Source organism: Sus scrofa, chromosome 13, assembly GCF_054392235.1.
Source record: "Sus scrofa isolate SSC_HxYL_T2T_F1_AM1 chromosome 13, Sscrofa_HxYL_maternal_Yorkshire_Landrace_v2.0, whole genome shotgun sequence".
NCBI lineage: Eukaryota > Metazoa > Chordata > Mammalia > Artiodactyla > Suidae > Sus > Sus scrofa.
This window is the reverse complement of record NC_139395.1, coordinates 209,079,841-209,097,468: the sequence shown is the minus strand read 5'-3', so window position 1 is coordinate 209,097,468 and position 17,628 is coordinate 209,079,841. Positions and strand designations below refer to the sequence as shown.

At 38.6% G+C, this 17,628-nt stretch overlaps 1 protein-coding gene and 1 pseudogene across 1 annotated transcript; both read left to right on the top strand.

Moving 5' to 3' along the window:
* The first annotated feature begins 823 nt into the window (after positions 1-823).
* Positions 824-1,355, top strand: LOC146397858 (keratin-associated protein 13-2-like; annotated as a pseudogene).
* Positions 1,356-5,088: 3,733 nt separating this feature from the next.
* Positions 5,089-9,859, top strand: KRTAP27-1 (keratin associated protein 27-1). The gene has a single exon (XM_084989758.1). The coding sequence runs from the start codon at positions 9,239-9,241 to the stop codon at positions 9,857-9,859; it is 621 nt and encodes a 206-aa protein (XP_084845884.1). The 5' UTR covers positions 5,089-9,238.
* Positions 9,860-17,628: the final 7,769 nt, after the last annotated feature.

Below are 17,628 nucleotides of genomic sequence, written 5' to 3'. Positions count from 1 at the left end.
GGAGCTGAAAGGAAAAGCTGGCGTTGTCAGCGCAGCATTGCTACTCCTGCTAGTTTTGGAGCCAGTCGTACCTGGGTTACTAAATTGGTGATCATTCCCATCTCATAAGGTTATTGCAAAGATTAAATGATCCCACCATCTGCAACGTTTTACACATACTAAATGCTCCACAAAACATATATAAATATCAGAGAGGGAGTTGTTGATGACTGTTAGGAGTAACAATTTACACACTCATGCACAAAATCCCCATAGTCAAGCTCGGGGAAGAAGGAAGGGTGTTGTCTTCATGCATCATGACAGAAGTCTTTTAAGACAAACCGCATTTTTATTTTTCTGGAAAAAGAAAAAGAAAGGAAAAGAAAGGAAAGAAGGAAAGAAGGAAAGAAGGAAAGAAAGAAAGAAAGAAAGAAAGAAAAAAAGAAAGAAAGAAAGAAAGAAAGAAAGAAAGAAAGAAAAGAAAAGAAAAGAAAGAAAAGAAAGAAGGAAGGAAGGAAGAAAGAAAGAAAAGAAAAGAAAGAAGGGGGAAGGAAGGCGGGAGGGAGGGAAGGAAGGGAGAAAGGGAGAGAGAAAGAGAGAAGCGGAGTGGCTTTTACAAACTAGAATAATTGAGCAGAAGTTAAGAATGCTCACGAATGCGTTCAGTTATAATTATAGCTAGGTCAATTAGCTATTTTCATGACTAGACAGTGCACAAGAATGAGGAGGGTGGATATCACACCCAGCATAGCAAGGATGTATATATAAACAGGGCTGGGAGTTGTATATATAAACAGGGCTGGGAGAAATCAAGGCTATCAGAGCATCTTCTCACTATAACTCAGCTGAAATCACATCTCCTATCACCATGTCCTACAACCACTGCTCCGGAAACTTCTCCTCCTGCCCCCATGGGGACCTCCTGCGCTACTCAGTCTCCCCCTGTGGCTCTTCCTCCCCCAGTAACCTGGTCTACAGCACTGACCTCTGCTCTTCCAGCACCTGCCAGCAGGGCTCCTCTCTCTATTGTGGCTGCCAGGAGACCTGCTGTGAGCCAGACGTTTCATGTGCTGTCTAGTGCCTGCCAGAAATCCTGTTACCGCCCAAGGATTTCCAGGCTCTGCAGTCCTTCCTGGTCAGTTTATGCTGGATCTCTGAAATGTGGATCTAGCAGAGGTTACATTCTGGGATATAAATCCAGAAATTGCTACTCACAGGGCTGTGGATCTAGCAGCTTCAGACCCCTGGGTTATGAAGTCTGTGGTTCCCCTTCCTTGAGCTGTGGTTCCAGTTTCTGCCATCCAATACACATGGCTTCTAGGAGCTGCCAAACTTCTTGTTACCAACCAACCTGTATACCTGACTTCTACTTCTGAAGAGTTCTAGACCTGGCTTCACAGTTATCTCCCTCAAAGTTAATCTCAGCTATTATCTGGCTAGATCGGTTTTCTACCAACTAGAAGAGGGATGTTTTACAAACTCCTATTCATATTAAAGCCATTTCTCTCATAGTATACTCATTCTGTTTTCTATTTTCTCCCTTACATCTCTTACTAAAAATAGAATAACGGTTCACCTTTCCTTTCAAATGCATTTAATAGGGTATCAGTTCATAAATCTTACCATTAATTTAAAAAAATCTGTTGGGAATTCCAAACCTATTGTTATTTGTTTAAAAAGAAGAATTTGATTTACAGATCAGATTCCCTTTTTGGCAGAATTATCTGCCAAAATGGAGTTAGTTCCTTGGAATTTTCGGCAAGCGGAATCAGAGCTTGGGCAGGAAATTATCCTAAACTCTTCTGTGCCTGGTCATTTCAGCCTTACCAGGACACCTTACTCTGGGTAAACTAGTCACAGGCCTGAGCTAAGAAGAAAAGTTCCAGAGACAGCAGTGAAGCTTCAGCAAGTACTAGCCTGGATGTTTTAGATGAGGGAATTGTCAAAATACTTTGTATAAGACCCTTTTACAGATTTATGCAAACCCTAATGGAATTCTGAGGTCATAATACTAATTGATTGCAGTAACCAGTTTCAGGAAACAAACATCTTAAGAATAGAGGAAATCAACCATGTATTCATTTTATTACAAAAAAAGTCAGTTTCTAAGAGTCATTTCTTTAATATTGGTGCTTACTTCTCTTTTTCTTCTACTTGGTCAGTGTTAGGCCATCTGTTTTCATAGAAGTCTCCTAAGAACTTCTGAAAACATGGAAGTATTATGAGTAGGAAATAGTAGCTAAGAAGGAGGACCCCTTTATATCTTGGGCTTATATCTGGATATGATAACTGGATAGTTTATTAAGTTTCTTGTTTGGGGGACTGCAAACATCTACATTTGAAGATACCTAAGTTGGAAGAAGATATGAAAGTGGATGCAGGTAGCCTATTTTTCCTTGCCCTCATGGTTGTCATGGTTGTTTTTCTCCCCCCTCTTCTTCTCACATAAACTGGATTATCTTGTGTATCTTCTCTTAACCACTCACAATTAGTCCTTTATATTAATGTGGCTCTGCCCCGGGTTTCAGGATTAAATCTGTCATCCCAATTCCTACTGAAAGTAAATGGCTCTGAGCGGGGCATGTATTTTGACTTAAACCAGCGAGAAACAAGGAGGGATCAGGAGCGGTGCTTCTGGTAAATTTCTTACCGAGTTTTTTGAAACAATCATGCCTACCTCTGGATGTTGTCGTATCATATGTGGAAAAATGTACATATGATAAAATGATGAAAACTAAACCATCACATGGAAGAAGATAGGTAAAACCAAGAGAAATTCTGAGGAATAGAGCTCAGACTACCTTATTTCTGATATTTGGTAAACATGAGCCAATAAAGGCATGTTGAATTAAAAATTTTTGCCACTTGGGGAGTTCCCATTGTGGTTCAGCAGAAACAAATCTGACCGGTACCCACATGAGCCAATAAAGGCATGTTGAATTAAAAATTTTTGCCACTTGGGGAGTTCCCATTGTGGTTCAGCAGAAACAAATCTGACTGGTACCCATGAGGACGCAGATTTGATCCCTGGCCTCACTCAAAGGTTCAAGGACCCGGCGTTGCTGTGAGCTGTGGTGTAGGTCACAGATGTGGCTCAGATATGGCATGGCTGTGGCTGTGGCATAGGGCAGCAGCTACAACTCCGATTCAATCCCTAGCCTGGGAAACTCCATATGCTGCAGGTGCAGCCCTAAAAAAACAAAAATTAATTAACTAATTAATTTTAAAAATGTCACTTGTAACTAATTTTTTTTCCTAAATGAGACACTCATTTGAAACCTGAAACAATCCCCCTTCTCCATAAAGAGCCTTTAATACCATGTTAAAAACCATTTGCAGCCCACCTCTGTCCTCTCCCACTCTCTCTTCTCACCACTCCCCGCATGCATACAGGCCACCAACATATACTCCGTCAATGGTAACTACTCCCATTTCCTTGAACACCTTGTGCAGAACTTAGCTCTTATATGATCTAGTACTTCTGGAAGGAATGCCACATCTCTTTTAACCTTCAACACCCATGGAAATACTATCTTTTCTTTCACTCTTTTTAAATTGACTATAAAACCTATAGAGTTGAATATTCCCTACACAGTGTTAGCATTGTATATCTTTATATTCTATTATTTACAAAGTCACAATTTAAAGTATACTTTTTCCTATATTAGTATTATTTTGTTTGTTTACTCTGGCTTGTCGTATTTTCAGTAGCTACAATGGAATCTTGTCTAACAGAATCTTGCAAGTAGAAAAGACTAATAAAAGTTAATTTAATGAATGAATGAGTGAAATGGAACTAGGGTGACAGTCTGCAGGATATACGATGTCGTGACGTCAAACATGCATTCATTTTTACTGGTTGAACTCTATTAGGATACTTGCTGTTAAAGTCAGTAATCCTCTGATTATCATAATCATCAAAAAAGACCTAACATCATCTCCATGGCAATGTTACAACTTCAACACTCATACAACAAGTAGAACTCGGAGTTCCCATAGGGGTGCAACAGAAACGAATCTGACTAGGAACCATGAGGTTGCAGGTTAGATCTAGATCCCTGGCCTCACCCAGTGGGTTAAGGATCCAGTGTTGGGGTGAGCTGTGGTGTAGGTCACAGATGCGGCTCAGATCTGGCATTGCTGTGGCTCTGACATAGGCTGGCAGCTACAGCTCTGATTAGACCCCTAGCTTGGGAATCTCCATGTGCTGCGGATATGGTCCTAAAAAACAAAAGACAAAAAAAAAGTGGAAGAACTCAAAAACAAATTCACATTTTGGATCACACAAATAACTTTTGGATCATAACAAATAACTTTACCAAATGCTAACTTCAAAGACAGGCCAGAGTAAGTGCATCTGGGGAAAGGAACAAAAGTGATTATATAATTGCTATAATAAACCATGACACTTTCACATCCAAGACACCATGAACAAGGGGATGGAAAATATTTGAGTTAATTTTCAGGTGGTTGAGATACTACGGTTCATTCTTTTTTCTAATTACTCATCATTAAAAGTTACATAGACACTATTTAATCATCTTACTTTTCTCTATTTTTTATTTATTTTTCTCCTTTTGGCTCTATAAATCAAAGTCTGATATAAATGAATTGTAAGTGGCCAACAATTACCCCAAGAAGCAAAATTACTTAAATAGTTTCAGAGAAGAAATATCGTCACCTATGAATCCTTTTATTATATTCTAAGACAATAAGTGTATCGTTAGAAAAAGAGAAAGCTGTCAAGAGATTATTTCCATATTCCACAGAGGACCACTATTATGGTCATAATGTCATAATTTTGAGTATTCCAGAGACTAAAAATTTTTTCTGTGCATTTCAGTGCCTGAGAATGGTTATACGGTGCTCGACTTAGTTTACAGAATGTTACATGAATGTTGTATCTAAAGGGCGTTGGCCATTTCCCACAACACATTCATTCGAGGTGGACCAATGTGGTTTTGGCCAGAGAAACACCCTTTTTATTTATCCTCAGTGTTATTCTCAAATACAATAGAACTGTTCATTTAAATTTTTAGGCTCCTAGCCGCATGCATGACAACAAATCATCCGTAGACTTTAATTTTTTGGTCTGTCCTTTAATTTTTTTTCATAAATAAACTTGATAAAGATTAGATTGCTTAAATGAAAGTACAGTTTTCATTCAGCAGGTAGATTTGATGAGATGCCATTTAATGCCATTTTCAACTCTAAGGTATTAAGCTTCCGATGGGAGATCATGGAATGTGACAGCTAGAAAGCACCTTAGAGATCTTCTCACCTAAACTCATTATCTTGTAAGATATCCAGAGAGGTAGGGTGATTGTCCAAATTCATGCAGTGAATTAATGCAACTGACAGGGCTAGAAGCTATGTTTTTTTTTTTCACTCTTGGCCTAGTATTCCATTGCTATGCACTGTGTCTACATCCGGGACTTCTTGGTTAGAAAAGAGGAGTGTATTTAAATTCACTGAGATGCTTTGGCATCGGTTTGGTTGGTACAATAAAACTAAGACAAGGATAGAAGAAGTAAGTTGTGGGAGAACTGAGAATGATATTACTGAAGATGACTCTAATTTTTGACTTTTTTTAACTTTAATATAGCTGCACGAGTGATTAAAAGTCCAGCATAGCCACACAATCAAATTTAAAGTAATAGTAATGATTCAAACTTAAAGCCAACAAGGACTAAGCTCGTGAAAGATGGCAATAGACTGGCTAGACCCTTAATGGTGATGATAAATAAAATCCAATCCTTAAAAGGATGGAATGTGCAACATTTACAAACAACATCAAACACACAAAAAAAGATGCTGTGTTTAGTTTACCTTATAGTTTTATACCAATCCCTGGTTAATGTTACTCTTAGAACAACATCTTGCTCTGCATGATGATCCTTAATGTGACCAGAAATAACTGCTACTTTTACTCATTTATTTATTTTTGTGGCAGGCAATCTGGTTTCATATATATACCCTCTCATTTAATCATTAAATCAAACTTATGAGGCTGATACTCATAATTTTGAGGGGTTTTTGTTTGTTTGTTTTGGCGGCCCTGAGGCATATGGAGTTCCTGGGCCAAGGATCAGATCCTAGCCCCAGTTGCAACCTGCCCTGCTCTGCAGCTGCAGCAAAGACAGAGCCTTTAACCCACTGTGTTGGCAGAGATGGAGCCTGCTTTCTGGAACTACAGAGAAGCTGTAGATCTCTTTGCGTCACAGTGGGAACAACTTTTTTTTTTTTGAAGTGAAGAAACCAAGTCATAGGAATTGAAAGCTGTAGTTTATAATTGTAGATGGTGGCTTAGAATCCTAGAAATCTGACTGTAAAACCCTTAATACGTTAATAAGCGTTTCCCCAGGGAATGTTGATATTCCGCCCTCTGGTGGTTAGGAGGTGCCACTGCAGCTGCAATCATGTATCCTGCAAGACCAGGAAATTGTTGCTAAACCATTAAGTGGCAGAGTATCCAGTCACCACAATCAGGTAATAACGTCTATCTATTTTTCAATAATTCTAGGAGATGGACTACATAATTATCATTATTCAAATGCCTACAAAACTAATACTTAGTTTTTAGTAGGTTGAATGAGAACAATTACCAGGTGACCAGTTATCCTAACCTACATCACTCCATTGTAAGAGATCAGGTAACTCCCTTCATAAATTTGGTACCAGTCAAAATCTGTATTTACTCATTGAATCAAAATTGTGCCAAAACACCTATTAATTCAACACTCAATTAAATAGAATATGCAAGTTAATGCCTCATTCCAAAAAGAAAAGAACTCATGGAGTGGCCTTATTCATAAATGACACTGACCTTTGGAGACTTGGAGCTGCACAAGTATTCACTAATTTATCACACATTGTGAGGTTAATAAGAAGGCTGTCTGCTGGAGATAATTGTGTGAATGTTGGACTAGATGATGTCCTGCTTTGTCCCTCAGAATCTAACAGGACTCTGTACTCACAGTGAAAAGTAGTGCCCTTTTTCATAGCAAATGCTTATAAAAACATGCCTATGTGCAATCAAACATTATTTTAAAGTAATTGACTCAGCTTATGCCATGCTAATAAGAGATTTCCTTAATGATTTTGTTCTTATTTCACAAAGGGATAGTTGAAAAGTTGGCCTGGTTATTATTATTTCATTTTCTTTAAGCTCTGTGCCCTTGCCAGTTCAGAAGTGTATCCCTTCAGACATTTAACTATAGTTTGAATGAATTTTTACTTGGCACCTCCTACTCATTAACTGTTCCAAATATGTTTATGGAGCCATTTCTATGTACCAGCCAGGCCCTGTGCTCAGTGTTGGGGGTACAATAGTGAGAAAATATACTTACTTCTTGCCTTTATGGAACTCACAGTGTAGTGGTAAAGACATAATGAATAAATAAATGAAATCATTATAAACTGAGATAAGTTTTGTGAAGGAAACAAAAATTCCCTGAGAATGGAATCTTTGGGATGATGAAGAAATGCCACTGAAAGAGGTGGCTCTTAAACTGAGACACAAAGGATGAGAAAGGGAGCTGTTAATTGAGGGGGAGGGGGAAGGAATGAAGCAGGCTTGATGTTCAAGGAGTTGGGTAGAGGCCTGAGAGAATTGAGTATATAGGGCAGAGGGAAGTGACAAGCTCTGGAATTAGACCCCAAGTCTTACAAGGTGCTATAGGCCAGAATAAGGGAAATGGATTTTAAGAGCAATGCAAATTCTTTTAATACTTTTAAGGAAGAGAATCATAAGCTGCAATTGAAGCCTCCGTGTAACCATAAACACAAAGGAACATAAGAATTAAATGGGTTGGTAGAGTTCGTATGGAGGCATAATTGGATCTTTAATCACTAGAACTGTCATTTGAAATTATAAATAACGTGCTTGTATGACAAAGACATTAGAGTGGAAGCTTGTCAAGCTGAATGTACTCAGAGGTGTCCTTTTAAATATCTAATATCCCTAGTTCATCGTATAGCAAGGAGGAGCTTATATAAGTGTTATCGAAAGTTCCTAAATGTTCTTGGTCTTCAAACCAAGAAGCTAAGAGCAGAGTGCAGTGCTGAAAATATACTTCTGTTGTTTTACTGTCATAAGGTGAGTTAAATAAATTACAGAGTGTGTTATAGAAATTGTACCAGTAAGTCCTGTGCTATGAATAAGAAACTCTGCTAACTACAGCATGCTAATGTGATAAATATAAGAGTTGATCACTCGGACGTCAAAAACAAAACACTGAGTAAACAAAAATGAAAAGCACACCTAAGACGGATTTGTTACGAAGTCAAATTATCAAGCATACATGTAAGTAAATACACTACTTAGTGTAAAATGCAACCCTAATAAAGAATGTGCCAAAATTCATGGGTACAACTTACAAGGACTAAACGAAAAAATCAGGAGAAAACTTTTTAAAGAGGTAACATTTAAATTTGGATTTTGGAGTTCCGCTTGAGGCTCAGTAGGTTAAGAACCCAGCATAGTGTCCCTGAGGATATGGGTTTGATGCTTGGGCTCACTCAGTGGGTGAAGGATCTGAGGTTACCATGACTGTGGCATAGGCCTGCAGCTGCAGCTCAGATTAACCCCTAGTCTGGGAATTTCCATACGCTGCAAGTACAGCCATAAAAAGTAAAATAAATAAATAAATAAATAAATTTTGCGTTCAACAAAATGAAGGCAACTCAATGTCAGACAAAGGGAAAGATGTTTACAGGGCAATGGCCACATTTAATACTTTGAGTATAGAATGAGGCTCAGTAGGGTCAGCCTCTTCCTAAAAATGTCTTGATGGTATTATCAAGTTCTTCCAAGATGGCATTTCTTAAATCTCCAAAACTGAATCTTAATCAGTATTCAACTGGCCATTTCCACATACATTTTTTATTATCCATTTATCAATGTGGAGAGTCATGATGACTAAGGGAAAAAAAAAAAGTTAGCTTGGTGACATGTTGGGACTCACATTTGACAAGCCCTACCCTGATGAGTCAGCTTCAGGGCTAACATGAAAGTCATTTTGAAGACTCAGAATGGACTGGCTTCTTTGTTAATAAGACGTCATCTTCATATATAACTAAACAAAGTACTAATGAGATGTTATTCTTCAAATTAGCTTAAACCATGAGCTAAAAAAGAGTTATGAGAAGAAGCCAACACCCAGTTTTCTGAGTATATAATCTCCTCAGTAACAAACTGAATCCTCAGACCCAGCATGTTGGGTCCTTGGGACCAACTTCAATCAAGCATTTTCACAATATGACCCAGAGCCCCAGCCACTCACTCAAGAGCTTCTACAATGTCCCAACACTCTCTGCCATCGTGCATGAATCGAATGCTTTAAACTTTGAAGATGGGTTTTTTTTACCCAGCAGCTTCCATGGCAGGACCTGGCTTCTGGACAACTTTCAAGAAACCTGCACTGAAAACACCAGCTGCAAAGTACCCAGGGGTGAACAGGAACTAGGCACAGGGGATAGCTGTGTGCAAAGTGCCTATCTTCGCAGAGTTGTCCAAGAGACTTGTCCTGATTTCAAGCCCTGTGAAAAAACAGCATGTCAATCAGGAAGACCCTTGGCAGCACTGGAGTGTGTTTCTCAGCCTTGTCAGTCAGGAAGTAGCCAGCAAGTGGGTTTTGCAGTCCAGACCTGCCAACCTTTGAGCAACATGGCAAAGTGTTGCCCACCTAAGACTTATGTGTCTAAGGGTTGTCAAACTCTGGAATGTGACTCTAGCCAATGCCAGTCTCGAACCTCTGAATCCCATTCCTGTAGCCCTCTGGGCTATGTCACACCAGAGCCGGAGCTCCTGGGATCTTCTTCTAACACTTATGAGCCAATCTGCTGTGTTACTGGTGGTTTGCAATTGCCTAGTAAGTGACAAATGTGGAGAATGTGTAGGGAGGATCGTATTCTAATTTGGATACGTTGATTCCTGAGATATCTAGGAACGTTTTCTTCTCTAAATATAAACTATATTGCATATGTTTGTGAGTGAATAAACAAAGAGAACTTTTACCCTTTTTTGCTTTTGTGGGAAGGGGGCATTTTTGAATTAGAAAAATATGTTGACTATGTTGTCACTAGGGCACTATTTGTTATAGAGCAATCAGACACGTAACCAGGGATTAACATGAATACTTAAAAGGTCCACATTACTCTTTGGAGACTGATTATTATCAGTGAAGCCCTTAGCATTGAAGCTAGCTTATAACAATATGATGTAATATCCTAAGAGATGAAAGTAATGCACTACTAATATCAGAAATCCATGTTGAACTGGAGTTTAAAGACGTCATGAAGCCCTTCTAGTCCTGTGAACTCTGAGGGGTTCAACTTTATCACAGATTGTTCACATAGTTGATAACATCAGAGCCACCATTCAAATCTGTGTCTCCTCACTGGTCCATTACTATCTCATCTGTTGTATCAGAGTACTCTTTAGTTAACTATGATCTTGAATTCATTGCTTGAGAAGTGCAAGAGAATTTTTAATTTCACCTCCATAGATTTCATAACCACAGAATATCTAGATATCTTTGGATATGAAATATTGAAGTTTAGCATATCTGCTTATTCCTGCTATTCTTCCTCACTTCACTATTATTTTCTTGATTTGGGAGAATGTTCTTTGTATTAAGTAAAGGTACTTTACATTACAAAATTTGTCACACTATTATTTTTATTCAACCTGTTTGTGAGTTTTCTGTCACAGATTTTTTTTTTGATGAAAAGTGTAAATATTTGGAAGAAAAGAAAAGGACATCCCCTTACCATTATTTGTATAGTGTGGACCAGAATCAAAGAGCACCTTGGTGGTAGTTAGCAAAAGATAGGCACATGTTCAATGTGAAGATTATGAAACCATGGAGTCTGAATGTATGAAGACTCACAAATTTTTGTTCAGAACGGTTTGGCTGTGGAAGATGTGGGGCTCTCATTTGCAGGCAATGTAAAGTAGTGGCTAAGAACAAGGACTCTGAAATCCGATTTCCTTGGGGCTGATCCTAGCTATGCTGGATGAAGGCTGTGCATCTCAACCATGTGACTATGTGTAAGTTTTCTAACCACTCTCCACTTCAGTTTCCTCAACTTCAAAATTGAGATAGTAATGATAGGGCCACTGTGAATCCTAATAAGTTAATAATTTGAAAGGGAAAGGAAGAGACACATGACCTTGCATATAGGAAATGCTCAGTAAGATTTAGCAACAAGATTAGGTATCACAGAAATCAATATGAAGGGCAGTGGCAGAGATTTGTAGATAAACCCAGAAACCTCTGATGCATTAGGAAAGCTATTCATCCAAAAAATGAGAGATTAGCTGTTTTGTATCTGGAAAGATGCAAGCAGCACCTTACACTAAGGGAAATGCATCAAAAAAACACATGCTATGCTTTGTTGAAGTGGGTTGGCAAGTATCTCTGAATCTATGACAAAGCTAAAGTTGATTTACCTGTCAAGCTCTGTGAATAGGTTAGAGAGAAAGATTTGAACCTAATATAACCACTTATACTTCTGTAGACAAAGTTGAGAAGTAGTTGAGACAGGTCTGAAAGAGGCTGAATGCACACTGTTTGATACCATCAATAGCAACTGAGTGCACTGCAGTCACACCATCAGAGTATCTGTGCAGCAAGAAACATTGACATAAAGCTTCTGACTGTAGCAATAATGGCAGTGATACAATATTGCAAAGGTAAGGAAACTTCATCCACATGGAAGCTTCTCAGGATTCCAGTCACACCCAATCATGTAGACATCAATGAACCTCACTCACAGTGCAGACTGTTACTAAAATGTAACCCAAATAGAAGTGTCTTGGGGAGTTCCTGTCATGGCTCAGTGGTTAACGAATCTGATTAAGAATGATGAGGTTGTAGGTTTGATCCCTGGCCTTGCTCAATGGGTTAAGGATCCAGCGTTGCCATAAGATGTGGTGTAGACTGCAGACATGGCTCAGATCCTGTGTTGCTGTGGCTCTGGCATAGGCTGATGGCTACAGTTCTGATTAGACCCCTAGCCTGGGAACCTCCATATGCCATGGGTGCTGCCCTGGAAAAGGCAAAAAAACACATTAAATAAAAAATGAAGTGTCTTGGAAGAGTTCAGCTCATCTGGGCCACTCATTCTTTCTAGGCTGAGCATGATCATGCCCCTAAGGAGAAATTAGCTGAAGAAGGAAACAGTACCTAATGTAACCCAACATGGAGCACAGTGTAACTCTTTATAGAGCAAAATTGTGTGGACTCATGTGCTAAAGACACTTGTTATTGGGATGGAGAATGGTGTGGTGATGTGAAGAGATGCTTGTGAGTGAGACAATTTAGCATAGTAGGAAGATAATTTGCCTTGGATTATGACTAGGCTGTGTTCAGATCTAAATTCTGCCCTTTGCTAGCTGTGTGCCCTGGGACAAGTTAACATTTCTGAGACATGATTCTCTCATTGTACAGTAGAGATAATGGCAAATGCATTGGATGATTGTGACAACTAAATGCTATCATGTCCACTAAATACTTACTAGAATGTTGCTTCAAACTATGCAAGATATCATTTTGGACTTCATATGATATTTGCTTTTTGAGACTAATTCTAATTTTCATGATTTTTCTATACTCAATTTAAAATTTAGGATAGCTATTAAGAAAAATAATTATAGGTGCAAAGGACTTAAGTAATATGGAACAGGATCCAGAGAGTCTATGCAGTATTCTCAAAAGTTTTAGAAATTATTACATAGGTACATGATAGAGAACATTCTTCATAGATGAAGAAATTTCTTATTGCCTGAATGGAAAGGCTTTGGTAAAATTTGTGTATTGGTATTGCTCATTCTAGAATCTTCAAGATGTGGATAGCTTAACAGCATGCTTTTTTTCTAGAAGCCAAGTATAGTGAATTTAAAGAATATTTCTGTATCTATGTAATACTGTGCCAAGAACCATAAAGTACCTCTTATTAATTTGATTCTAATTATTTACCAAGCACTATGTACCTACACTTTATCGTTTTAAAATCAAACCACCCAGCTGGGTAAACACAATTTTTTTTTTTTTGTCTTTTTGCCTTTTCTAGGGCCGCTCCCACAGCATATGGAGGTTCCCAGGCTAGGGGTTGAATTGGAGCTGCAGCCACAGGCCTACACCAGAGCCACAGCAACGCTGGATCCGAGCCACGTCTGCAACCTACACCACAGCTCACGGCAACGCCAGATCATTAACCCACTGAGCAAGGGCAGGGACCAAACCCACAACCTCATGGTTCCTAGTTGGATTCACTATCCACTGCGCCACAACGGGAACTCCCACAATTTTTGAATTCTCATTTTTTTCAGTGAGGATGAAGACAGACAAATTAAATAGGTTATCCAAGATAATGCAGATGGTAAACATGGAACTGGAATTTTAGTCCAGTGAGTTGTACTTCAAAGTTTGAGCTATAAATTTTGACTAACTGATTATATTAGATTATTTTTTTGTTTCTAGACTAGCTCAAGCATGGGGAAAATTTCTGTGTCATATGGAAGGCATGTACAAATGATTTGATTGAAAATTCTTGGTCTGATATATTACATTGTTGTAAGTCTGTAGAGCCTACAGTCAGAGAGCTAAGTTATATATTGAATAGCTTATTTATAACTCAGGAATAAATACTAGAAAGGAATTAGGTATATTTTATTTGAGTTTATAAAATATTATTGATTAAGTTATAATAGATATCTCACAAAAGAACATTAACTTCAGATCCCATGATCTTGGCTTAACCTGGTGTCAAGAAAGGTGTTTGGATGGTGTGGAGTCAGGTTTTGCTGCAACATAAGCTTTATTGTCTTAATGTTGTAGGCAATCCCATTTTTCACAAACATTAGTGCCTACCCATTTTTAGTTGAATAACTATCCTTTTGAAAACATTGAGATCATTGTAGACACTCATGTGATATGAGCCAGTACGTTGTTCCACGTTGCATCAGAGTCACTGACACCTTTCCTGAGACCAGAACAGTCTTCTCTAGTTCTGCTTCCCATTTCTACCTTCAGAGAATTCCTGTTACTTCCTCAGCTTGAATTTCTTTCATGCCAGGAACTATTCCATATTCTTCCTCTAGAACCCGAACAGAAAGAATGATATACGTGTACCCATAGTATGCAGAAGTTCTCAGGCCAGAGATCGAACCCATGCCACAGCAGCAACCAGAGCCACTACAGTGACCATGTCAGATACTTAAGCCACTGAGTCTACACAGGAACTCCAAGAATGATAATTGATTGAAAAAAATAGCTACGAAGAAAACAACCAATACAAAGCAGAAGTATCATACTTCTTTAGGCAACTGATAACTCATCATTACTTTTTATATCCAACAATGGCTTTGATTAGCAATAAAATATACCATAGCTAGATAGGTATAAATAGACTAAACAGTTAACATTAAATTAAGTTTTGAATTAGAAAAATACATTTTTGTGGTTGCATAGCACTAAGTCCTTTACCTAACTTTTTGCATAACTTCTTCTGGATCTTTGTAAACAAATTCATTAATGACATTCAAAGTGAGTTATTCCTTGGAGGCAAGAGGCAAAACCAATGTGGTTGCATCTTACACAAGAACAAAGAGATATCAAAGTAAATGCTGAAAACGGTCCATTGCTGTTCTTCCATCACTCAGTATGGTATTGCTTCAAGTCCAGGGCCAATGCCCATGCAGGAGTTCAGAAATGCTAATTACTGAGGATAATGAGAAAAGAAAACTGAAAATTAAATAAAAGGCTAAGAATAACACCTCTCTTAAGCAGTTCACTGCCTTGTCACTATTGCTTCATGGACTGTAGTATGTTGTTTATTTAAATTGAATGTGCAGAGTATTACACCTGGATTAAAAAGCTCTCTTCCACCATAAACTCTGTGAACCTTTACAGTAGCTTATTAACTGTTGTTCTTGTTTCCCCTTGGAATGAACTACATTCACTCTGACATTCTATATGTCAGGAAACGGATGCAATAAAGCATGTCGAAATTCTCAAGAACAAAGGATCTTCCTCTAGACTTCATATTTTATGAAACTAAACTGCAGAGACAGTGAACAAAATACATTTTAAATTTTAGCTATATTGATATTCACAAGTGCTATACTGAATTTACTTAAAGATTGGATTTACCGTAAATCACACTAAAGGTTTGTAATGATCACAGGTGTACTTACCAGATTAGAACTTAGAACATCCATTACTACCAAGTGAAATATTTTTTCAGAAGTCTTTCTCAGGAAACAGAAACAGGCCTCAGTGCAGTTCTTTCATTTTTCAAGTCTATATTTGTTCAGCAGATTGTTTAAAGGGAGCCGGCTCCTGGTTTTCTATCTCCCAGAGGCTGCAGCTGTTGGTGGCTTGGTCCCCAGAAATCTGGTTTAATTTCCTGCAGTGAATGACTGTAGCGATCAAGCATTGATCTTGCGATGGTCCTGGGGGGTTTCTAATATAAGGCCAGTACTCTGGGGCCCTCAGGCTACAAATGGAACACTAGACAATCAAAAAACAATACGCTACACTCTGGCCTACTGAGCTTTCCTCTGGAGGACAAACATTATCCAAAACTCTGTTTTGTTCTGAAAGAGGTCCGGTCAGGGTTAAGGGTCTCCCAGACATCCCAGCTGAGTGAAATGCTGATATCCTAAGATTTCATGGTAAAGACTAATTGCCCATTTTTACGTGGGCTCTTCTTGTGCTCTCTCATTGTCATCGCAGTGACATCTTCAGAGAATCCTAATTATTTCTCAATGTTTAAGAGATGTTTAGTGAGCTTCCCTCAGCGCACAATCAGTAAGTATACTTGCTGAGTTTAAGTGATTTACTCAAGCAGACTCACGACTAGAACTCAAGCCTAGTGACTCTCATTCTGCTGCCCCGTTGACTGTAATCCAAAAACGTCCCTTGTGAGAAGTTTACGAAAAATATTTAAATGTACCAAGCACAATAATTTTTAATGAGCCCTCATGTACACTAAAGGCAACACAAAACACATAAAAAACCTTTATTGGATCGTAAATGTGGCCTATCTCAAATTAATATGCCAGATGTAATAAACATTAATTTATCTGCAGAATTTCAAGTATCTTTTCATGAAGGTTGGAATATTTTTTTTAAAATGAATGTTTTGTTGCATAGTAAAAAAGACCATACATTCTTCCTTTCAGAGATTCAGTGCATACTTTTCTATGGCTGTAATTAGCCATCTTCCCTGACTTCTAAATAACTGAATTATACTTGTCAATATTTTTGAAACCGTGCGTCAGAATAAAGCCTGCAGTGGATGTCAATACCCATCACTAAAAACATCTAGAAGCCACAGCACAAAAGAGAAATAACACTAAGTACGGGTATTTGCTTAGAATCCACACTAAGGTCACCTTGTCCCTTTGTAAGTCCTCAACTAAAAATTGTAGTTGTCATTCGCTCAGGGGTTATTGTCATGATTTCATCATCTTCTCTAATAAATCTTTCTCCATGTGATCCTGGGAGGTGTCTTCTGCTTAGTAAGTAGTAGTCATGGCAGAACCAAGCTCTCGAAGGATTGCCAAGACACTGGAGGGGAACCACAAGCTTCCAACCCACATGACTATACCCACCTCCTGTGAAACCATCTCCTCCACCTCTCTGCTGGTGGTATGTCCAGAGCCTATCGTACAATTGTCACCTGCCTCTTTCTTCTGAGGTCTTTAGTCCCTGCCATCCAGCAATCTGCACACATACATTTGGGCTACATGGAAAGCACAAAGCTGCATTCACAGGTTTCATGGCTGTTCATCCTTGGCTCATTCATGACTGAGGTTTAGTAGTGCTGCCCTCTAGCTGAGAGCATTTGCTTGTTAACAAATGAGCCACCTATTCAAGTTTTTGCCCTTGAGTTCCATATCTTATGCCTTGAGGTGTTTTGAGTAATCCTTCATAGCTGCCAACTCCTAAATAAAGTGCCTAAATAGTACTACCTACCCTGGTTGAAAGAGACAGGCAGTCTTGGAGTTCCCATCGTGACACAGTGGTTAATTAATCCGACTAGGAACCATGAGGTTGCGGGTTCAGTCCCTGGCCTTGCTCAGTGGGTTAAGGATCTGGCATTGCCGTGAGCTGTGGTGTGTTGCAGATGTGGCTCGGATCCTGCGTTGCTGTGGCTCTGGTGTAGGTTGGCAGCTACAGCTCCGATTAGACCCCTAGCCTGGGAACCTCCATATGCTGTGGGAGCGGCCCTAGAAAAGGCAAAAAGACAAAAAAAAAAAAAAAAAAAAAAAGAAAGAAAGAGACAGACAGTCTTTTAAAAGATATGCTATATGGCTCCATTGTTTTATTTAAAAAATGCTATACCCAACTATTGCTTTACTGTTCAGCCTTAAGACTGAACCAGGGCTTACAGTTGTTCCTTTTCTTTGTCAGTTTTTTCTTCTGATGTCCTTTAAACTTTTAGGATATGTTTTCAATATGCCATCAAGCTATTTATCATCTAATAACTTTAACTGCTCTCTGCTAGTTACTGCCGCATAAGTTTGACGTCATTATTTCCATACTATTATGACTATTGAATTTCTATTAAAGTTTCTGTTTTATTAAATTATTGCTAAAACAAATAGATTGAGTTTTCACATTGCATTGCCACCAA

What these genes read in the sequence shown, in the direction of transcription:
- KRTAP27-1 (XM_084989758.1), top strand. Translation starts at nt 9,239, where the DNA reads ATGACCCAGAGCCCCAGCCACTCACTCAAGAGCTTCTACAATGTCCCA.